Source organism: Tachyglossus aculeatus, chromosome 3 (assembly GCF_015852505.1).
Source record: "Tachyglossus aculeatus isolate mTacAcu1 chromosome 3, mTacAcu1.pri, whole genome shotgun sequence".
NCBI lineage: Eukaryota > Metazoa > Chordata > Mammalia > Monotremata > Tachyglossidae > Tachyglossus > Tachyglossus aculeatus.
The window spans coordinates 1,409,445-1,433,958 of record NC_052068.1 but is presented as its reverse complement, the minus strand read 5'-3'; the positions used below and the strand labels follow the sequence as shown (position 1 = coordinate 1,433,958).

At 45.2% G+C, this 24,514-nt stretch overlaps 1 protein-coding gene across 2 annotated transcripts in view; it reads left to right on the top strand.

Annotated features, from left to right (window-relative positions):
• Positions 1–629: 629 nt before the first annotated feature.
• The window catches only part of DHX32 (DEAH-box helicase 32 (putative)), an 87,202-nt gene continuing 63,317 nt past the window's right edge, over positions 630–24,514 (top strand). For both annotated transcript variants that reach the window (XM_038743831.1, XM_038743829.1), the window contains exons 1-2: positions 630–664; positions 22,296–22,608. In XM_038743831.1, the coding sequence (XP_038599759.1) occupies positions 22,357–22,608 (252 nt within the window). In that variant the 5' untranslated portion in view covers positions 630–664; positions 22,296–22,356. The remainder of the gene's footprint in view (positions 665–22,295; positions 22,609–24,514) is intronic.

Below are 24,514 nucleotides of genomic sequence, written 5' to 3'. Positions count from 1 at the left end.
GAAAGTTGGAGAAACTGAAGGAGGTTAGAAGAGGATGGCGGAGGACAGTGGAGGAGAATAGAGAAGGAGGGGAAAGTTGGAGAAATTGGAGGAGGTTAGAGGAGAGTGGAAGAGAATAGAGAAGGAGGAGAAAGTTGGAGAAACTGGAGGAGGTTAGAGGAGGAGAGTGGAGGAGAATAGAGAAGGAGGGGAAAGTTGGAGAAACTGGAGGAGGTTAGAGGAGAGTGGAAGAGAATAGAGAAGGAGGAAAAAGTTGGAGATGCTGGAGGTTAGAGGAGGATGGAGGAGGAGAATGGAGGAGAATAGAGAAGGAGGGAAAAGTTGGAGAAACTGAAGGAGGTTAGAGGAGGCTGGGGGAGGAGGATGGAGAAGAGGGAGGAGGCTGGAGGATCACAGAGAAGGAGGGGAAAGTTGGAGAAGTTGGAAGAGGAGGCCGGAGGACCAAGTTGGAAGCTCTGCCGTTGCCGTGGCAACCCCGGGGGCGGGGCCGGAAGGGGCGGGGCCTGCAGGGGGCGCGCCCGTCCAGCAGGGGGCGTGTCTGGGCTCAGTGGGCGGCCGGCCGGCCGCAAGGTGACCTGGGACGGACGGACGGACGGACGGACCGACGGACAGACAGACGGACGGGACCGCAGCGCAGCGCGCCCACCGGCCTCCTCCGCCGCAGGTACAGCCAACCGCCGCGGGGGGGCGGGGCGGGGCCGGCGGCAACGTGTGCGCAGGCGCGCGAGCGCGAGCGAGAGAGCGCGAGGGGGTGGGGGGGGGCGGCGCGCGCCTACCTGCGCGTGAGGGCGCGCATGCGCGCTGGGCGCCCTGAGGGGCGCGCGACGCCTCCCCTCACGCGGCCTCGCGCCCTGGCGTCTACTACAGTGTCCTCCACACGCCAAGCGCCCCATAAATGAGAAGCAGCGGGGCTCGGTGGAAAGAGCCCGGGCTTGGGATAATGATAATAATAATGATAATTATCATTATCATAATAATAATGATAATTATTATTATCATAATAATAATAATAATGATGATGGCATTTGTTAAGCGCTTACTATGTGCCAAGCACTGTTCTAAGCGCTGGGGAGGTGACAAGGCGCTCAGGTGGTCCCACGGGGGGCTCGCAGTCTTCATCCCCATTTTGCAGATGAGGAAACTGAGGCCCAGAGAAGTGAGGTGACTTGCCCAGAGTCACACAGCTGGCAGCGCTTAGTAATAATAATAATGATGGCATTTATTAAGCGCTTACTATGTGCCAAGCACTGTTCTAAGCGCTGGGGAGGTGACAAGGTGATCAGGTGGCCCCACGGGGGGCTCACAGTCTTCATCCCCATTTTGCAGATGAGGAAACTGAGACCCAGAGAAGTGAGATGACTTGCCCAAAGTCACACAGCTGGCAGCGCTTAGTACAGTGCCCTGCGCACAGTAAGCGCTCTATAAATACGATCGAATAATAATAATAATGATGATGGCATTTGTTTAGCGCTTACTATGTGCCAAGCACTGTTCTAAGCGCTGGGGCGGTGACAAGGTGATCAGGTTGTCCCACAGGGGGCTCGCAGTCTTCATCCCCATTTTGCAGATGAGGTAACTGAGGCCCAGAGAAGTGAGGTGACTTGCCCAGAGTCACACAGCTGGCAGCGCTTAGTAATAATAATAATAATAATAATGGCATTTATTAAGCGCTTACTATGTGCAAAGCACTGTTCTATGCGCCGGGGAGGTTACAAGGTGATCAGGTTGTCCCAGGGGGGGCTCACAATCTTCATCCCCATTTTACAGATGAGGTCACTGAGGCCCAGAGAAGTGAAGTAACTTACCCAAAGTCCCACAGCTGACAGTTGGTGGAGCTGGGATTCGAACCCATGACCTCTGACTCCAAAGCCTGGGCCCTTTCCACTGAGCCACACTGCTTAGTACGGTGCCCTGCGCACAGTAAGGGCTCAATAAATATGGTCGAATAATAATAATAATGATGATGGCATTTGTAAAGTGCTTACTATGTGCCAAGCACTGTTCTAAGCACTGGGGAGGTTACAAGGTGATGAGGTTGTCCCACAGGGGGCTCACAGTCTTCATCCCCATTTTGCAGATGAGGAAACTGAGGCACAGAGAAGTGAGGTGACTTGCCCAAAGTCACACGGCTGGCAGCGCCTAGTACAGTGCCCTGCGCACAGTAAGCGCTCAATAAATATGATCGAATAATAATGATGTTGGTATTTGTTAAGTGCTTACTATGTGCCAAGCACCGTTCTAAGCGCTGGGAAGGTTACAGGGTGATAGGGTTGTCCCACAGGGGGCTCACAGTCTTCATCCCCATTTGACAGATGAGGGAACTGAGGCCCAGAGAAGTGAAGTGACTTGCCCAAAGTCACACAGCTGACAATTGGCGGAGCCAGGATTTGAACCCATGACCTCTGCCTCCAAAGCCCCCGGGTGGCTTGTGGCTTGTGAATGAATGAATGGGCAGAGCGGGATTTGAAAGTCACACTTGTCAGCTGTGTGACTTTGGGCAAGTCACATCACTTCTCTGGGCCTCAGTTCCCTCATCTGGAAAATGGGGATTAAAACCATGAGCCCCATGTGGGGCAACCTGATCACCTTGTATCCCTCCCAGCGGTTAGGACAGTGCTTTGCACATAGTAAGCGCTTACCAAATGCCATCATTATTATTCTCTGTGCCTCAGTTCCCTCATCTGTAAAATGGGGATGAAGACTGTGATCCTCACGTGGGACAACCTGATCACCTTGTATCTACCCCAGCACTTAGAACAGTGCTTGTACGCATAGTATTGTACTTCCCAAGCGCTTAGTACAGTGCTGTGCACACAGTAAGCACTCAATAAATACAATTGAATGAATGAATATGTTTGGACAGATTTATTACTGTATTTTACTTGTTCATATTTACTATTCTATTTATTTTATTTTGTGGTGTTTTGTTGTCCATCGCCCCCTTCTAGACTGTGAGCCCGCTGTTGGGTAGGGACCGTCTCTATCTGTTGCCGACTTGTCCTTCCCAAGCGCTTAGTCCAGTGCTCTGCACACAGTAAGCGCTCAATAAATACGATTGAATGAATGAATATGTCTGTTATATTGTCCTACAATACTCTCCCAAGTATTTATTTTATTTTGTTAATATGTTTGGTTTTGTTGTCTGTCTTCCCCTTCTAGACTGTGAGCCCACTGTTGGGTAGGGACCGTCTCTATCTGTTGCCGACTTGGACTTCTCAAGCGCTTAGTACAGTGCTCTGCACACAGTAAGCGCTCAAGAAATACGATGGAATGAATGGCTGAATGAGCAAATACCATCATTATTATTATTATTATTATAAATAATATTAAGTATTGGCAGCGTGGCTCAGTGGAAAGAGCCTGGGCTTTGGAGTCAGAGGTCATGGGTTCAAACCCCGGCTCCGCCAGTTGTCAGCTGTGTGACTTCGGGCAAGTCCCTTCACTTCTCTGGGCCTCAGTTACCTCATCTGGAAAATGGGTGTTAAGACTCTGAGCCCCCCCGAGGGACAACCTGATCACCTTGTAGCCTCCCAGTGCTTAGAACAGTGTTTTGCACATAGTAAGCGCTTAATAAACACTATTATTATTATTATTATTATTACAAGTTGGCAACATATACAGACGATCCCTACTCAACAATGGTACTCTCCCAAGTGCTTAGTACAGAAGCAGCGTGGCTCAGTGGAAAGAGTCCGGGCTCGGGAGTCAGAGGTCATGGGTTCTAATCCTGGCTCCGCCACTTGTCTGCTGTGTGGCTTTGGGCAAGGCACTTCACTTCTCTGGGCCTCGGTTCCCCCATCTGGAAAATGGGGATGAAGACTGTGAGCCCCCCGTGGGACAACCAGATCACCTTGTACCCCCCCACCCAGCGTTTAGAACAGCAGAGAGTAAGCGCTTAACAAATGCCATCATTATTATTATTAGTGCCGTGTGTACTGTAAGCGCTCAATAAATACCACTGAATGAATGAATGAGAGCATCGGTCTAAATGGGTGTGTCTATGTGTCACTTGGGCTTGGCTGGTGCTTCTGCCCTGCCCCTATCTAATAATAATAATAATAATCATAATAATGGCATTTGCTAAGCGCTTACTATGTGCAGCGTGACTCAGTGGAAAGAACCCAGGCTTTGGAGTCAGAGGTCGTGGGTTCAAATCCCGGCTCCGCCAACTGTCAGCTGGGTGACTTCGGGCAGGTCGCTTCACTTCTCTGGGCCTCAGTTCCCTCATCTGGAAAATGGGGAGGAAAACTGGGAGCCCCCCGTGGGACAACCTGATCACCTTCTAACCTCCCCAGCGCTTAGAACATATTTTTTGTACATATTTATTACTCTATTTATTTATTTATTTTACTTGTACATTTCTATCCTATTTATTTTATTTTGTTGGTATGTTTGGTTCTGTTCTCTGTCTCCCCCTTTTAGACTGTGAGCCCACTGTTGGGTAGGGACTGTCTCTATGTGTTGCCAATTTGTACTTCCCAAGCGCTTAGTACAGTGCTCTGCACATAGTAAGTGCTCAATAAATACGATTGATTGATTGATTGATCTATTTATTTTATTTTGTTAGTATTTTTGGTTTTGTTCTCTGTCTCCCCCTTTTAGACTGTGAGCCCACTGTTGGGCAGGGACTGTCTCTATATGTTGCCAATTTGTACTTCCCAAGAGCTTAGTATAGTGCTCTGCACATAGTAAGCGCTCAATAAATATGATTGATTGATTGATAGAACAGTGCTTTGCACATAGTAAGTGCTTAATAAATGCCATCATTATTATTCTCTGGGCCTCAGTTACCTCATCTGGAAAATGGGGGTTAAAACCGTGAGGCCCCTGTGGGGCAACCAGATCACCTTCTAACCTCCCCAGCGCTTAGAACAGTGCTTTGCACATAGTAAGCGTTTAATAAATGCCATCATTATTATTATTCTCTGGGCCTCAGTTACCTCATCTGGAAAATGGGGATGAAGACTGTGAGCCCCCCGTGGGACAACCTGATCACCTTCTAACCTCCCCAGCGCTTAGAACATATTTTTTGTACATATTTATTACTCTATTTATTTATTTATTTTACTTGTACATATTCTATTTATTTTATTTTGTTAGTGTGTTTGGTTTTGTTCTCTGTCTCCCCCTTTTAGACTGTGAGCCCACTGTTGGGCAGGGACTGTCTCTATATGTTGCCAATTTGTACTTCCCAAGCGCTTAGTACAGTGCTCTGCACATAGTAAGTGCTCAATAAATATGATTGATTGATAGAACAGTGCTTTGCACATAGTAAGCGCTTAATAAATGCCATCATTATTATTATTCTCTGGGCCTCAGTTACCTCATCTGGAAAATGGGGATTAAAACTGTGAGGCCCCCATGGGGCAACCGGATCACCTTCTAACCTCCCCAGCGCTTAGAACAGTGCTTTGCACATAGTAAGCGCTTAACAAATACCATTATTATTATTATTACTAAGCGCTGGGGAGGATACAGGGTGATCAGGTTGTCCCACGGGGGGCTCACAGTCTTCATCCCCATTTTACAGATGAGGGAACTGAGGCCCAGAGAACAATAATAATAATAATAATGGCATTTATTAAGCGCTTACTATGTGCAAAACACTGTTCTAAGCACTGGGGAGGTTACAAGGTGATCAGGGTGTCCCACGGGGGGCTCACAGTCTTCATCCCCATTTTCCAGATGAGGTCACTGAGGCCCAGAGAAGTGAGGTGACTTGCCCAAAGTCACACAACCGACAAGTGGCAGAGCCGGGATTAGAACCCATGACCTCGGACTCCCAAACCCGGGCTCTTTCCATTTCTAGACTGTGAGCCCGTTGTTGGGCAGGGACCGTCTCTATATGTTGCCAACCTGGACTTCCCAGGCGTTTAGTCCAGTGCTCTGCACAAGGTAAGCGCTCAATACATACGATTGAATGAGTGAATGAAAGAATTCATTCATTCAGTCGTATTTATGGAGCGTCGATAAATCAGACGCTGCTTCTGTCCGAATTTGACTTCTGGACGAGCTGGTTATTTTACCGGCTGTCGGGTGAAGGGCTTGGCTTGTTTGCTAATCCATCCGCCTGCACGGGAATTTCCTGCTTCCGCCTCCGGAAAAAGCGAAATAGCAAGACGCAGAGAGATCAATCAATCAATCGATCGTATTTATTGAGCGCTTACTGTGTGCAGAGCACTGGACTAAGCGCTTGGGAAGTACAAGTTGGGGACATCTAGAGACGGTCCCGACCCAACAGCAGGCTCACAGTCTAGAAGGGGGAGACAGAGAACAAAACCAAACATATTAACAGAATAAAATAAATAGAATAAATATGTACAAGTAAAATCAATCAATCAGTCATATTTATTGAGCGCTTACTGTGTGCAGAGCACTGTACTAAGCGCTTGGGAAGTCCAAGTTGGCAACATATAGAGACGGTCCCTACCCAAGAGCGGGCTCACAGTCTAGAAGGGGGAGATGGAGAACAAAACAAAACATATTAACAGAATAAAATAAATAGAATAAATATGTACAAGTAAAATCAATCAATCAATCATATTTATTGAGCGCTTACTGTGTGCAGAGCACTGTACTAAGCGCTTGGGAAGTCCAAGTTGGCAACATATAGAGACTGTCCCTACCCAAGAGCGGGCTCACAGTCTAGAAGGGGGAGACAGAGAACAAAACAAAACATATTAACAAAATAAAGGAAACAGAATAAATATGTACAAGTAAAATCAATCAATCGTATTTATTGAGTGCTTACTGTGTGCAGAGCACTGTACTAAGCACTTGGGAAGTCCAAGTTGGCAACATATAGAGACGGTCCCTACCCAACAGCGGGCTAACAGTCTAGAAGGGGGTGACAGACAACAAAACAAAACAGATTAGCAGAATAAAATAAATAGAATAAATATGTACAAGTAAAATCAATCAATCAATCGTATTTATTGAGCGCTTACTGTGTGCAGAGCACTGTACTAAGCGCTTGGGAAGTCCAAGTTGGCAACATATAGAGACGGTCCCTACCCAACAGTGGGCTCACAGTCTAGAAGGGGGAGACGGAGAACAAAACAAAACAGATTAACAGAATAAAATAAATAGAATAAATATGCACAAGTAAAATCAATCAATCGTATTTATTGAGCACTTACTGTCTGCAGAGCACTGTACTAAGCGCTTGGGAAGTACAAGTTGGCAACATATAGAGAAAGTCCCTACCCAACAGTGGGCTCACAGTCTAAAAGTCTAAATAAAGAGAGATTGATTTTCTTCCTCCTCCTCCTCATCAATGCGGTGAATTGTGGCGATTGTTTAGCACCAACGAAGCAGTAGGGCCTATATTATAATAATGACAAGAATTATAATGATATATAATGTATATATGTATATATGTTTGTACATATTCATTACTCTATTTATTTATTTATTTTACTTGTACATATCTATTTATTTTATTTTGTTAGTATGTTTGGTTTTGTTCTCTGTCTCCCCCTTTTAGACTGTGAGCCCAATGTTGGGTAGGGACTGTCTCTATATGTTGCCAACTTGGACTTCCCAAGCGCTTAGTACAGTGCTCTGCACAGAGTAAGCGCTCAATAAATACAATTGATGATGATATACTATATATGATATATGATTATAATGATATAATTATAATAATCGTGATAATAATGATAATAATAATGATGGTATTTGTTAAGCGCTTACTATCTGCAAAGCAATGTTCTAAGCGCTGGATACTATGCAGAGCACTGTACTAAGCGCTTAAGAAGTACAAGTTGGCAACATTTAGAGACAGTCATCATCATCATCATCATCAATCGTATTTATTGAGCGCTTACTATGTGCAGAGCACTGTACTAAGCGCTTGGGAAGTACAAATTGGCAACATATAGAGACAGTCCCTACCCAACAGTGGGCTCACAGTCTAAAAGTCTAAATAAAGAGAGATTGATTTTCTTCCTCCTCCTCCTCATCAATGCGGTGAATTGTGGCGATTGTTTAGCACCAACTAAGCAGTAGGACCTATATTATAATAATGATAAGAATTATAATGATATATAATATATATGATTATGATATAATGATAATAATAATGATAATAATGATAATAATAATGATGGTATTTGTTAAGCGCTTACTATGTGCAAAGCATGGATCTAAGCGCTGGATACTATGCAGAGCACTGTACTAAGCGCTTGGGAAGTACAAATTGGCAACATATAGAGACAGTCCCTACCCAACAGTGGGCTCACAGTCTAAAAGTCTAAATAAAGAGAGATTGATTTTCTTCCTCCTCCTCCTCATCAGTGCGGTGAATTGTGGCGATTGTTTAGCACCAACTAAGCAGTAGGACCTATATTATAATAATGATAAGAATTATAATGATATATAATATATATGATTATGATATAATGATAATAATCATGATAATAATGATAATAATAATGATGGTATTTGTTAAGCGCTTACTATGTGCAAAGCATGGATCTAAGCGCTGGATACTATGCAGAGCACTGTACTAAGCGCTTGGGAAGTACAAGTTGGCAACATATAGAGACGGTCCCTACCCAACAGTGGGCTCACAGTCTAAAAGTCTAAATAAAGAGAGATTGATTTTCTTCCTCCTCCCCCTCATCAATGCGGTGAATTGTGGCGATTGTTTAGCACCAACGAAGCAGTAGGGCCTATATTATAATAATGATAAGAATTATAATGATATTTAATATATATGATATATGATTATAATGATATAATGATAATAATTGTGATAATAATGATAATAATAATGATGGTATTTGTTAAGCGCTTACTATGTGCAAAGCAATGTTCTAAGCACTGGATACTATGCAGAGCACTGTACTAAGCGCTTAAGAAATACAAGTTGGCAACATATAGAGACATCATCATCATCAATCGTATTTATTGAGCGCTTACTATGTGCAGAGCACTGTACTAAGCGCTTGGGAAGTACAAATTGGCAACATATAGAGACAGTCCCTATCCAACAGTGGGCTCACAGTCTAAAAGTCTAAATAAAGAGAGATTGATTTTCTTCCTCCTCCTCCTCCTCAGTGCGGTGAATTGTGGCGATTGTTTAGCACCAATGAAGCAGTAGGTCCTATATTATAATAATGATAAGAATTATAATCATATATAATATATGTGATTATAATGATATAATGATAATCATGATAATGATAATAATAACGATGGTATTTGTTAAGCGCTTACTATAGAAGCAGCGTGGCTCATAGAAGCAGCGTGGCTCAGTGGAAAGAGCCCGGGCTTTGGAGTCAGAGGTCATGGGTTCGAATCCCGACTCCACCACATGTCTGCTGTGTGACCTTGGGCAAGTCACTTCGCTTCTCGAGCCTCAGTTCCCTCATCTGTAAAATGGGGATTAAGACTGTGAACCCCACATGGGACAACCTGATCACTCTGTATCCCCCCCCGGCGCTTAGAACAGTGCTTTGCACATAGTAAGCGCTTAACAAATGCCAACATCATTATTATTATTATTATTATTATTATTACTATGTGCAAAGCACTGTTCTAAGCACTGGATACTATACAGAACACTGTACTAAACACTCAGGAAGGACAATTTGACCGAGGTGGCGTCTTTGCGGCCTGAAGCGTCCGGAATTCTTCCGAGTCCCTCTTCATGAGCAGTGTGGCTCAGTGGAAAGAGCATGGGATTTGGAGTCAGACGTCTATTATTATTATTATTACTCTATTTTATTTGTACATATTTCTGTTTTATTTAGTTAATATGTTCTGTTTTGTCGTCTGTCTCCCCCTTCTCGACTGTGAGCCCACCGTTGGGTAGGAACCGTCTCTAGACGTCGCCAGCTTGGACTTCCCAAGCGCTTAGTCCAGTGCTCTGCACACAGTAAGCGCTCAATAAATACAATTGAATGCATGAATGAATATGTTTGGACAGATTTATTACTCTATTTTACTTGGACGTACTTACTATTCTATGTATTTTATTTTGTTAATATGTGTTGTTTCGTTGTCTGTCTCCTCCTTCTAGACTGTGAGCCCGCCGTGGGGTAGGGACTGTCTCTATATGTTGCCAACTTGTCCTTCCCAAGCGCTTAGTCCAGTGCTCTGCACACAGTAAGCGCTCAATAAATACGATTGAATGAATGAATTTATTACTCTATTTTACTTGTACATATTTACTATTCTATTTATTTTATTTTGTTAATATGTGTTGTTTTGTTGTCTGTCTCCTCCTTCTAGACTGTGAGCCCACTGTTGGGTAGGGACCGTCTCTCTGTGTTGCCAATTTGTACTTCCCAAGCGCTTAGTCCAGTGCTCTGCACACAGTAAGTGCTCAATAAGTACGATTGAATGAATGAAAGAATGAATATGTTTGGACAGATTTAATGTTTTGTATCTGTCTCCCCCTTCTAGACTGTGAGCCCGCCGTTGGGTAGGGACCATCTCTCTGTGTTGCCAACTTGGACTTCCCAAGCGCTTAGTCCAGTGCTCTGCACACAGTAAGCACTCAATAAATACGATTGAATGAATGAATTTATTATTCTATTTTACTTGTACATATTTACTATTCTATTTATTTTATTTTGTTAATATGTGTTGCTTTGTTGTCTGCCTCCGCCTTCTAGACCGTGAGCCCGCTGTTGGGTAGGGACAGTCTCTAGACGTTGCCAACTTGGACTTCCCAAGCGCTTAGTACAGTGCTGTGCACACAGTAAGCACTCAATAAATACGATTGAATGCATGAATGAGTGAATATTATGTGTCAAGGTCAGACACGGTTCCTTTCCCACGAAGGGGAGGAAGGAAAATAGCTACTCAACCCCCATTTCACAGATAAGACTGTGAGCCCACTGTTGGGTAGGGACTGTCTCTTTATGTTGCCAACTTGTACTTCCCAAGCGCTTAGTACAGTGCTCTGCACACAGTAAGCGCTCAATAAATACGATTGATTGATTGATTGATAAGGAAGCTGAGGCCCAGAGACATTAAGTGACCTACTCAATGTCAGTCAGTAGAAGGAGAGAAGCAGCGTGGCTCAGTGGGAAGAGCCCGGGCTTTGGAGTCAGAGGTCCTGGGTTCAAACCCCGGCTCCGCCACTTGTCAGCTGTGTGTGGCAGCGCTTAGTACAGTGCCCTGCGCACAGTCAGTCCTCAATAAATGCAATTGTAGACTGGGAGCCCACTGTTGGGTAGGGACTGTCCCTATATGTTGCCAACTTGGACTTCCCAAGCGCTTAGTACAGTGCTCTGCACACAGTAAGCGCTCAATAAATACGATTGATGGTGATGATGAATGAATGAATGAATTGGCAGAGCCGGGATTTGAAAGTCACACTTGTCAGCTGGGTGATTTTGGGCAAGTCACTTCCCTTCTCTGGGCCTTGTTTCCCTCATCTGGAAAATGGGGATGAAGACTGTGAGCCCCCCGTGGGACAACCTCATCACCTTATAACCTCCCCAGTACTTAGAACGGTGCTTTGCACATAGTAAGCACTTAATAAATGCCATCATTATTATTATTAGTATGGGTTCAAATCCTGGCTCCTCCAATTGTCAGCTGTGTGACTTTGGGCAAGTCACTTCACTTCTCTGTGCCTCAGTTCCCTCATCTGGAAAATGGGGATTAAGACTGTGAGCCCCCCGTGGGACAACCTGATCCCCTTGTAGCCTCCCCAGCACTTAGAACAGTGCTTTGCACATAGTAAGCGCTTAATAAATGCCATTATAATTGTTATTATTATGGTTTCAAACCCCTGGCTCCACCAATTGTCAGCTGTGTTACTTTGGGCAAGTCACTTCCCTTCTCTGGGCCTCGGTTCCCTCATCTGGAAAATGGGGATGAAGACTGTGAGCCCCCCCGTGGGACAACCTCATCACCTTATAACCTCCCCAGTGCTTAGAACGGTGCTTTGCACATAGTAAGCACTTAATAAATGTCATCATTATTGTTATTATGGGTTCAAATCCCGGCTCCTCCAATTGTCAGCTTTGTGACTTTGGGCAATTCACTTCACTACTCTGGGCCTCAGTTCCCTCATCTGTCAAATGGGGATGAAGACTGTGAGCCCCCCATGGGACAACCTGATCACCTTGTAACCTCCCCAGCGTTTAGAATGGTGCTTTGCACGTAGTAAGCGCTTAATAAATGCCATTATTATTGTTATTATTATGGGTTCAAACCCCTGGCTCCGCCAATTGTCAGCTGTATGACTTTGGGCAAGTCACTTCACTTCTCTGGGCCTCGGTTCCCTCATCTGTAAAATGGGGATGAAGACTGAGCCCCATGTGGCACAACCTGATCACCTTGTAACCTCCCCAGCCCTTAGAATGGTGCTTTGCACATAGTAAGCGCATTTGTTAAGCACTTACTACATGCAAAGCACTGTTCTAAGCGCTGGAGGGGTGATCAGGTGGTCTCACAGGGAGCTCACAGTCTTCATCCCCATTTTACAGATGAGGTAACTGAGGCACAGTGAAGTTACCTCCTTCCCTTCCCCACAGCACCTGTATATATGTGTATATATTTGTACATATTTATTACTCTATTTATTTATTTACCTGTACATATCTATTCTATTTATTTTATTTTGTTAGTATGTTTGGTTTTGTTCTCTGTCTCCCCCTTTTAGACTGTGAGCCCACTGTTGGGTAGGGACCGTCTCTATATGATGCCGACTTGTACTTCCCAAGTGCTTAGTCCAGTGCTCTGCACACAGTAAGCGCTCAATAAATACGATTGATTGATTGATTGATTAAGTGACTTGCCCAGAGTCACACAGCTGACAAGTGGTGGTCAGGAAACCAGTCCATCCCCAGGACCTCCTGGGCTCTGGTGAAGACGCCAGATGCTCGGTCCGGTCACGGGGGAAGCTTTCCTCGAAAACTCAATCAATCAATCGTATTTATTGATTTTCCTCACCGTACCTCGTTCTCGCCTGTCCCGCCGTCGACCCCCGGCCTGCGTCATCCCCCGGGCCTGGAATGCCCCCAATCCCTCTGCCCCTCCGCCAAGCTGGCTCTCTTCCTCCCTTCAAGGCCCTGCTGAGAGCTCACCTCCTCCAGGAGGCCTTCCCAGACTGAGCCCCTTCCTTCCTCTCCCCCTCGTCCCCCTCTCCATCCCCCCCATCTTACCTCCTTCCCTTCCCCACAGCACCTGTACATATGTGTATATGTTTGTACAGATTTATTACTCTATTTATTTATTTTACTCGTACATATCTATCCTATTTATTTTATTTTGTTAGTATGTTTGGTTTTGTTCTCTGTCTCCCCCTTCTAGACTGTGAGCCCACTGTTGGGTAGGGACTGTCTCTAGATGTTGCCAATTTGTACTTCCCAAGCGCTTAGTCCAGTGCCCTGCCCATAGTAAGCGCTCAATAAATATGATTGATGATGATGATGATTTATTGAGCGCTTACTGTGTGCAGAGCACTGGACTAAGCGCTTGGGAAGTCCAAGTTGGCAACATCTAGAGACGGTCCCTACCCAACAGCGGGCTCACGGTCTAAAAGGGGGAGACAGAGAACAAAACCAAACATATTAACAAAATAAAATAAATAGACTAGATATGGACAAGTAAAATAAATACTCTCCTGACCCACTTTCCCTCCGTCCTTGGATGGGCAGCTCCCACGGTCACCAGTCCAGCCCGAGGATCCCCCTGCCTATCCTCCCGGGCCCATCCTCCCCCTTCTAGACCGTGAGCCCGCTGTTGGGTAGGGACCGTCTCTAGATGTTGCCAATTTGGACTTCCCAAGCGCTTAGTACAGTGCTCTGCACACAGTAAGTGCTCAATAAATACAATTGAATGAATGAATGAATGAATAGAAGCAGCGTGGCTCAGTGGAAAGAGCCCGGGCTTTGGGTTCTAATCCCAACTCTGCCAATTAATAATAATAATAATAATGAGGATGGCACTTACTAAGCGCTTACTACGTGCAAAGCACTGTTCTAAGCGCTGGGGAGGTTACAAGGTGATCAGGTTGTCCCACGGGGGGCTCACAGTCTTAATCCCCATTTTACAGATGAGGGAACAGGCTCAGAGAACAATAGTGATAATAACAATGGCATTTATTAAGCGCTTACTGTTCTAAGCGCTGGGGTAGATACAAGGTGATCAGGTTGTCCCACGGGGGGGCTCACAGTCTTAATCCCCTTTTTACAGATGAGGGAACTGAGGCTCAGAGAATAATAATAATGGCATTTATTAAGTGCTTACTATGTGCAAAGCACCATTCTAAGCGCTGAGGAGGTTACAAGGTGATCAGGTTGTCCCACGGGGGGCTCACAGTCTTCATCCCCATTTTACAGATAAGGGAACCGGGGCCCAGAGAAGTGAAGTGACTCGCCCAAAGTCCCACAGCCGACAATTGGCGGAGCTGGGATTTGAACCCATGACCTCTGACTCCAAAGCCTGTGCTCTTTCCACTGAGCCACGCTGTTGTCAGCTGTGGGACTTTGGGCAAGTCACTTCTCTGAGCCTCTGTTACCTCATCTGGAAAATGGGGATTAAGAGTGTGAGCCCCCCGTGGGACAACCTGATCTCCTTGTAACCTCCGCAGCGCTTAGAACAGTGCTTTGCACATAGTAAATGCTTAATAAATGCCATCATTATTATTATTATTATTATTATTATTATTATTAAATACAATTGGATGAATGACTGAACCTGATCACCTTGTAACCTCCCCAGTGCTTAAAACAGTAAGCGCTTATTAAATGCTTCTAGACTGTGAGCCCACTGTTGGGTCGGGACCGTCTCTAGGTGTTGCCAACTTGGACTTCCCAAGCGCTTAGTCCAGTGCTCTGCACACAGTAAGCGCTCACTAAATACGATAGATAGATTGATTGATTGATTGAAATGCCATTATTATTATTATTAGTCCTTCACACCCCACCGTACAGAGGAGGAAACAGAGGCCCAGAGAACTCAAGTGGTTTGTCCAAGGTTTCAATCAATCAATCAATCGTCTTTATTGAGCGCTTACTGTGTGCAGAGCACTGTACTAAGCGCTTGGGAAGTACAAGTTGGCAACATCTAGAGACAATCCCTACCCAACAGCGGGCTCACAGTCTAGAAGGGGGAGACAGACAACAAAACCAAACATACTAACAAAATAAAATAAATAGAATAGATACGTACAAGTCAAATAGAGTAATAAATCTGTAAAAAATATATACAGGTGCTGTGGGGAAGGGAAGGAGGTAAGGTGGGGGGATGACGAGGGGGAGAGGAAGGAAGGGGCTCAGTCTGGGAAGGCAAGGGAATAATAATAATAATAATAATAATGGCACTTATTAAGTGCTTACTATGTGCAAAGCACTGTTCTAAGCGTTGGGGGATACAAGGTAATCAGGTTGTCCCATGGGGGGCTCACAGAGAATCAATCGATCGTATTTATTGAGCGCCGACTGCGTGCAGAGCACTGGACTAAGCGCTTGGGAAGTCCAAGTTGGCAACATCTAGAGACGGTCCCTACCCAACAGCGGGCTCACAGTCGAGAAGGGGGAGACAGAGAACAAAACCAAACATACCAACAAAATAAAATAAATAGAGTACAAATGCACAAGTAAAATAAATAAATAGAGTAATAAATCTGTACAAACATATATGCATATATACAGGTGCTGTGGGGAAGGGAAGGAGGTAAGATGGGGGATAACGAGGGGAGAGGAAGGAAGGGGCTCAGTCTGGGAATAATAATAATAATGATGGCACTTATTAAGTGCTTACTATGTGCAAATCCCAGCAGGCAGGTGGCGGAGGCGGGTTTAGAACCCAGCTCTCATTCATTCATTCATTCATTCATTCATTCAATCGTATTTAATTGAATAGTAAATTAAATTAATTATGTCTCCTGACTGCTGCTTCTCTGGTTGGCAGACCGCCTCAATTTGGGTGGCTCTGTGTGTGCCCGGAGCCAGAGGCGGGGGCGGCTCCTCGCCTGCCTCTACCTCCCCTCCTGCCCGCTCCCGGCGCCCTTCCCGGCCTGCCTGGCAGCAGCTGTGGGACAAATTCATTCATTCAATTTCATTCATTCATCATTCAATCGTATTTATTGAGCGCTTACTGTGTGCAGAGCACTGGACTAAGCGCTTGGGAAGTCCAAGTTGGCAACATCTAAAGACTGTCCCGACCCAACAGCGGGCTCACAGTCAAGAAGGGGGAGACGGACAACAAAACAAAGCACATTAACAAAATAAAATAAATAGAATAAATATGTACAAATAAAATAAATAAATAGAGTCATAAATATTAAGAGCTTCCTATGAGCCAAGCACTGCGGTGGTTACAAGCAAATAATAGTAATAATAATGATGGCATTTATTAAGCCTTACTATGTGGAAAGCACTGTTCTAAGCACTGGGGAATTTACAAGGCGACCAGGTTGTCCCACGTGGGGCTCACAGTCTTCACCCCCATTTTACAGAGGAGGGAACTGAGGCCCAGAGAAACGAAGTGACTTGCCCAAAGTCACACAGCTGACCAGTGGCGGAGCCGGGATTTGAACCGACGACCTCTGGCTTCAAAGCCCGGGCTCTTTCCGCCGAGCCACGCTGCTTCCCTACTTCCCAAGCGCTTAGTCCAGTGCTCCGCACACAGTAAGGGCTCGATAAATACGACGGGATGAATGAACGAAGCACTGTTCTAAGCGCTGGGGGGGTTACAAGGTGATCAGGTTGCCCCCCCCCCGCGGGGCTCACAGTCTTCATCCCCGTTTTACAGAGGAGGGAACTGAGGCCCAGAGAAGTTAAGTGACTTGCCCAAAGTCACACAGCTGCCAAGTGCGTCCACCAAGTACCCACATCCGAGCAGAAGGGCCTGTCGTTCTCGCCTGTCCCGCCGTCGACCCCCGGCCCACGTCATCCCCCGGGCCTGGAATGCCCCCAATCCCTCTGCCCATCTGCCATCTTCCTCCCTTCAAGGCCCTACTGAGAGCTCACCTCCTCCAGGAGGCCTTCCCACACTGAGCCCCTTCCTTCCTCTCCCCCTCGTCCCCCTCTCGATCCCCCCCATCTTACCTCCTTCCCATCCCCACAGCACCTGTATATATGGATATATGTTTGTACAGATTTATTACTCTATTTATTTATTTTACTTGTACATATCTATTCTATTTATTTTATTTTGTTAGTATGTTTGGTTTCGTTCTCTGTCTCCCCCTTTTAGACTGTGAGCCCGCTGTTGGGTAGGGACCATCTCTAGGGGTTGCCAACTTGGACTTCCCAAGCGCTTAGTCTAGTGCTCTGCACACAGTAAGCACTCAATAAATCATCATCGTCATCAATCGTATTTATTTCACTCAATAAATACGATTGAATGAATGAATGAATGAATGAATGGAGGTAGGCGCAGACTTGGAGGGGCAGGAAGGAGGTGGCATATGCCTGGTGTATACATATATACATATACATATACATAGATACACACACATATATATATATATATACGCATATATGTATATATATACATATATATATATTCCCTTCAAAGCCCTACTGAGAGCTCACCTCCTCCCGGAGGCCTTCCCACACTGAGCCCCCTCCTTCCTCTCCCCCTCCTCCCCCTCGCCATCCCCCCTGCCTTACCTCCTTCCCCTCCCCACACCACCTGTATATATGTTTGTACATATTTATTACTCTATTTTGTTTGTACATATTTATTCTGTTTATTTTATTTTGTTAATATGTTTGGTTTTGTTCTCTGTTCTCTGAGGGCAGCTTGGGGATTTTTTTCTGAATTAAGCTGCCCCTAAGGGGCAGCGGAAATGATAATAATAATAATAATGATAATAATAATGGCATTTATTCATTCATTCCTTCATTCATTCAGTCGTATTTATTGAGCGCTTACTGCGTGCAGAGCACTGGACTAAGCGCTTGGGAAGTCCAAGTTGGCAAAGCGTAGAGACAGTCCCTACCCAACAGTGGGCTCACAGTCTAGGAGACCAGTGGTAGGGTGGTAATAATGATGGCATTTATTAAGCGCTTACTAGGTGCCAAGCACTGTTCTAAGCACTGGGAGGGATACAGAGTAATCAGGTTGCCCCACGTGGGGCTCACAGTCATCCTCCCCATTTTCCAGATGAGGGAACTGAGGCTCCGAGAAGTGGCTTGCCCAAGGTCACACAGCAGACGTGTGGCAGAGCCGGGATTCGAACCCATGACCTCTGACTCCAAAGCCCGGGCTCTTTCCACTGAGCCACGCTGATCACCTTGTATCCCCCCCCGGCGCTTAGAACAGTGCTTTGCACGTAGTAAGCGCTTAACAAATACCATCATTATTATTATTATTATTAATAATAAATCTGCACAAACAGATTTGTACAGATCTATAGTAATCACTTAAAATATGCCATTATTATTATTATTATTATTAATAATAATAATAAATCTGTGCAAACATATATACAGGTGCTGTGGGGAGAGGAAGGAGGTAAGGGCAGGGGGAGAGCCCACTGTTGGGTAGGGACCGTCTCTATATGTTGCCAACTTGAACTTCCCAAGCGCTTAGTACAGTGCTGTGCACACAGTAAGCGCTCAATAAATACGATTGATTGATTAGTACAGTGCTCTGCACACAGTAAGCGCTCAATAAATGCGATTGAATGAATGAATGAATGAATATATTTGGACAAATTTATTACTCTATTTTACTTGTTCATATTTACTATTCTATTTATTTTATTTTGTTAATATATGTTGTTTTGTTGTCTGTCTCCCCCTTCTAGACGGTGAGCCCGCTGTTGGGTAGGGACCGTCTCTATATGTTGCCAACTTGTACTTCCCAAGCGCTTAGTACAATGCTCTGCACACAGTAAGCGCTCAATAAATACGATTGAATGAATGAATGAATATGTTTGGACAGATTTATTACTCTATTTTACTTGTTCATATTTACTATTCTATGTATTTTATTTTGTTAATATGTGTTGTTTTGTCGTCCATCTCCCCCTTCTAGACTGTGAGCCCGCTGTTGGGTAGGGACCGGCTCTAGATGTTGCCAACTTGGACTTCCCAATCGCTTAGTCCAGTGCTCTGCACACAGTAAGCGCTCAATAAATACGATTGAATGAATGAATGAATGAATGAGAGGAAGGAGGGGGCTCAGTCTGGGAAGGCCTGACACAGTGTCTGGCACATAGTAAACGCTTACCACATACCGCACTCATTCTCATTATTAGCTGGCGCCGGCCGGGCCTGAAATCAATCAATCAATCAATCAATCGTATTTATTGAGCGCTTACTGTGTGCAGAGCACTGTACTAAGCGCTTGGGAAGTCCAAGTTGGCAACATCTAGAGACAGTCCCTACCCAACAGCGGGCTCACAGTCTAGAAGGGGAAGACAGAGGACAAAACAAAACATATTAACAAAATAAAATAAATAGAATAGATATGTACAAGTAAAATAAATAAGTAAATAGAGTAATAAATACATACAAACATATATACAGGTGCTGTGGGGAAGGGAAGCTGTGTGGAATGAGGGATGGGGATGGCGTGGGGACGGACGGTGAGCCCACTGTTGGGTAGGGACCGTCTCTGTATGTTGCCATCTTGGACTTCCCAAGCGCTTAGTCCAGTGCTCGGCACACAGTAAGCGCTCAATAAATACGATTGATTGATTGATTGATTGGCTGACTGATGGGGCTCTGTGTGTGATGTGTTCCGTGGCTCAGTGGAAAGAGCCCGGGCTTTGGAGTCAGAGGTCATGGGTTCAAATCCCAGCTCCGCCAATTGCCAGCTGTGTGACTCTGGGCAAGTCGCTTCACTTCTCTGGGCCTCAGTTCCCTCATCTGTAAAATGGGGATGAAGACTGGGAGGCCCCAGTGGGACAACCTGATCACCTTGTAACTTCACCAGTGCTTAGAACAGTGCTCTGCGCGTAGTAAGCGCTTAATAAATGCCATCATCATCATTATTATTATGGGTTCAAACCCCGGCTCCGCCAATTGTCAGCTGTGTGACTTTGGGCACGTCACTTCACTTCTCTCTGCCTCAGTGAACTCATCTGTAAAATGGGGATGAAGACTGTGAGCCCCCAGTGGGACAACCTGATCACCTTGTATATATGTATATATATATATATATATATACACACACATATATATGATCATATATATATACGATCACCTGTATATATGTATATATGTTTGTACATATTTATTACTCTATTATGCTTGTGCATATCTATTCTATTTATTTTATTTTGTTAATATGTTTTGTTTTGTTCTCAGTCTCCCCCTTCTAGACTGTGAGCCCGCTGTTGGGTAGGGACCGTCTCTACATGTTGCCAACTTGGACTTCCCAAGCGCTTAGTACAGTGCTCTGCACACAGTAAGCGCTCAATTAATACGACTGATTGATTGACTGTAACTTCCCCAGCGCTTAGAACAGTGCTCCGCACCCAGTAGTCTTCTAGACTGTGCTGTGTGCTCTGCACACAGTAAGCGCTCAATGAATACAATTGATTGATTGATTGATTGATTGTATCTTCCCCAGCGCTTAGAACAGTGCTGCGCACCCAGTAGTCTTCTAGACTGTGCTGTGTGCTCTGCACACAGTAAGTGCTCAATAAATACGATTGATTGATTGATTGAGGCCAACTTGGACTTCCCAAGCGCTTAGTCCAGTGCTCTGCACATAGTAAGCGCTCAATGAATACGATTGAATGATTGATTGATTGATTGACTGTAACCTCCCCAGCGCTTAGAACAGTGCTCCGCACCCAGTAGTCTTCTAGACTGTGCTGTGTGCTCTGCACACAGTAAGCGCTCAATAAATACAATTGATTGATTGATTGAGGCCAACTTGGACTTCCCAAGCGCTTAGTCCAGTGCTCTGCACACAGTAAGCACTCAATGAATATGATTGATTGATTGATCGATTGATTGTAACTTCCCCAGCGCTTAGAAAATACGATTGATTGATTGATTGAGGCCAACTTGGACTTCCCAAGCGCTTAGTCCAGTGCTCTGCACACAGTAAGCGCTCAATGAATACGATTGATTGATTAATTGATTGATTGTAACTTCCCCAGTGCTTAGAACAGTGCTCCGCACCCAGTAGTCTTCTAGACTGTGCTGTGTGCAAGTGCTCAGTAGATACAATTGATTGATTGACTGATTGATTGAGGCCAACCTGGACTTCCCAAGCTCTTAGTCCAGTGCTCTGCACACAGTAAGCGCTCAATGAATACGATTGATTGATTAATTGATTGATTGATTGTAACTTCCCCAGCGCTTAGAAAATACGATTGATTGATTGAGGCCAACTTGGACTTCCCAAGCGCTTAGTCCAGTGCCCTGCACACAGTAAGCGCTCAATGAATACGATTGATTGATTAATTGATTGTAACTTCCCCAGCGCTTAGAACAGTGCTCCGCACCCAGTAGTCTTCTAGACTGTGCTGTGTGCTCTGCACACAGCAAGTGCTCAATAAATACAATTGATTGATTGACTGATTGATTGAGGCCAACGTGGACTTCCCAAGTGCTTAGTCCAGTGCTCTGCACACAGTAAGTGCTCAATGAATATGTTTAATTGATTGATTGATTGATTGTAACTTCCCCAGTGCTTAGAACAGTGCTCCGCACCCAGTAGTCTTCTAGACTGTGCTGTGTGCTCTGCACACAAGTGCTCAATAAATACAATTTCTTCAGGGCCCTGCTGAGAGCTCACCTCCTCCAGGAGGCCTTCCCAGACTGAGCCCCTTCCTTCCTCTCCCCCTCATCCCCCTCTCCATCCCCCCCATCTTACCTCCTTCCCTTCCCCACAGCACCTGGATATATGTAGATATGTTTGTACAGATTTCTTACCCTATTTATTTATTTATTTATTTATTTTACTTGTCCATATCTATTCTATTTATTTTATTTTGTTAGTATGTTTGGTTTTGTTCTCTGTCTCCCCCTTTTAGACTGTGAGCCCACTGTTGGGTAGGGACTGTCTCTAGATGTTGCCCGTTTGTACTTCCCAAGCGCTTAGCACAGTGCTCTGCACATAGTAAGCGCTCAATAAATACGATTGATTGATTGATTGATTGACTGATTGATTGAGGCCTACCTGGACTTCCCAAGCACTTCATCCAGCGCTCTGCACACAGTAAGCGCTCAAGGAATACGATTGATTGATTGATTGATTGATTGTAACTTCCCCAGCGCTTAGAACAGTGCGCCGCACCCAGTAGTCTTCTAGACTGTGCTGTGTGCTCAATAAATACGCTCAATAAATACGATCGATTGATTGATTGATTGATTGATTGATAATAAAATGCCATTATTATGTATTGGCAGAGCATCTCGATGGAAACAGCCCGGCCGGGCCCTGCGGACGCCGCGTCCGGACGAGGACAGGATGGACGGGCCCGCCTCGCTCCCCAAATCCCCGGGTTCGAGTGACGGCGAGGGCGACGGGGCGACCGCGCCCCGCGACGGGCTGGAGCTCAACCCCTTCGACGGCCTGCCCTTTTCCTCCCGCTACTACAAACTCCTGAAGGAGAGGGCGGCGCTTCCCATCTGGAGAGAAAAATATCCCTTCCTGGAGAGGCTGCTCCGAGACCAAGTGGTGATTGTGTCCGGGGACAGCCGCAGCGGGAAGAGCTCGCAGGTCGATCAATAAATCGCATTTTTTGAGCACTTGGGAAGTCCAAGTTGGCAACGTCTAGAGCCGGTCCCGACCCAACAGCGGGCTCACAGTCTAGAAGGGGGAGACACAACCAAACAAAGCATATTAGGGGGCTGGGGGGATCCGATCAATCAATCAGTCATATTTATTGAGCACTTACTGGGGCAGAGCGCTTGGGAAGTCCAAGTTGGCAACATAGAGAGCCGGTCCCGACCCACCAGCGGGCTCACAGTCTAGAAGGGGGAGACACAACCAAACAAAGCATATTAGGGGGATCGATCAATCAATCGATCGTATTTATTGAGCGCTTACCGTGTGCAGAGCACTGGACTAAGCGCTTGGGAAGTCCAAGTTGGCAACATAGAGAGCCGGTCCCGACCCACCAGCGGGCTCACAGTCTAGAAGGGGGAGACACAACCAAACAAAGCGTATTAGGGGGCTGGGGGGATCGATCAATCATTCGATCGTATTTATTGAGCGCTTACCATGTGCAGAGCACTGGACTAAGCGCTTGGGAAGTCCAAGTTGGCAACATATAGAGACGGTCCCTATGTATTTATTGAGTGCTTACTGTGTGCAGAGCACTGACTATTCATTCATTCATTCATTCAATCGTCTTTATTGAGCGCTTACTGTGTACAGAGCACTGACTATTCGTTCATTCAATCCTATTTATTGAGCGCTTACCGTGTGCAGAGCACTGGACTAAGCGCTTGGGAAGTCCAAATTGGCAACATATAGAGATGGTCCCTATATATTTATTGAATGCTTACTGTGTGCAAAGTACTGACTATTCATTCATTCATTCATTCTATCGTCTTTATTGAGCACTTACTGTGTACAGAGCACTGACTGTTCATTCATTCATTCATTCAATCGTATTTATTGAGCGCTTACCGTGTGCAGAGCACTGGACTAAGCGCTTGGGAAGTCCAAGTTGGCAACATATAGAGACGGTCCCTATGTATTTATTGAGTGCTTACTGTGTGCAGAGCACTGACCATTCATTCGTTCATTCATTCAGTCGTCTTTATTGAGCGCTTACTGTGTCCAGAGCACTGACTATTCATTCATTCAATCCTATTTATTGAGCGCTTACCGTGTGCAGAGCACTGGACTAAGCGCTTGGGAAGTCCAAGTTGGCAACATATAGAGATGGTCCCTATGTATTTATTGAATGCTTACTGTGTGCAGAGTACTGACTATTCATTCATTCGTTCATTCATTCAATCGTCTTTATTGAGCACTTACTGTGTACAGAGCACTGACTGTTCATTCATTCATTCATTCAGTCATATTTATTGAGCGCTTACCGTGTGCAGAGCACTGGACTAAGCGCTTGGGAAGTCCAAGTTGGCAACATCTAGAGACGGTCACTATGTATTTATTGAGCCCTTTGTGCAGAGCACTGACCATTCATTCATTCAGTTGTATTTATTGAGCGCTTACTGTGTACAGAGCACTGACTATTCGTTCGTTCATTCAATCCTATTTATTGAGCGCTTACCGTGTGCAGAGCACTGGACTAAGCGCTTAGGAAGTACAAGTTGGCAACATATAGAGATGGTCCCTATGTATTTATTGAGCGTTTATTTTATTTTATTTTATTTTATTTTGTTAGTATGTTTGGTTTTGTTCTCTGGCTCCCCCTTCTAGACTGTGAGCCCACTGTTGGGTTGGGACCGTCTCTATATGTTGCCAACTTGTACTTCCCAAGTGCTTAGTACAGTACTGTGCACACAGTAAGCGCTCAATAAATACGATTGATGATGATGATGCAGAGCACTGACCATTCATTCATTCAATTGTATTTATTGAGTGCTTACTGTGTGCAGAGCACTGACTATTCATTCATTCATTCAATCGTATTTATTGAACGCTTACTGTG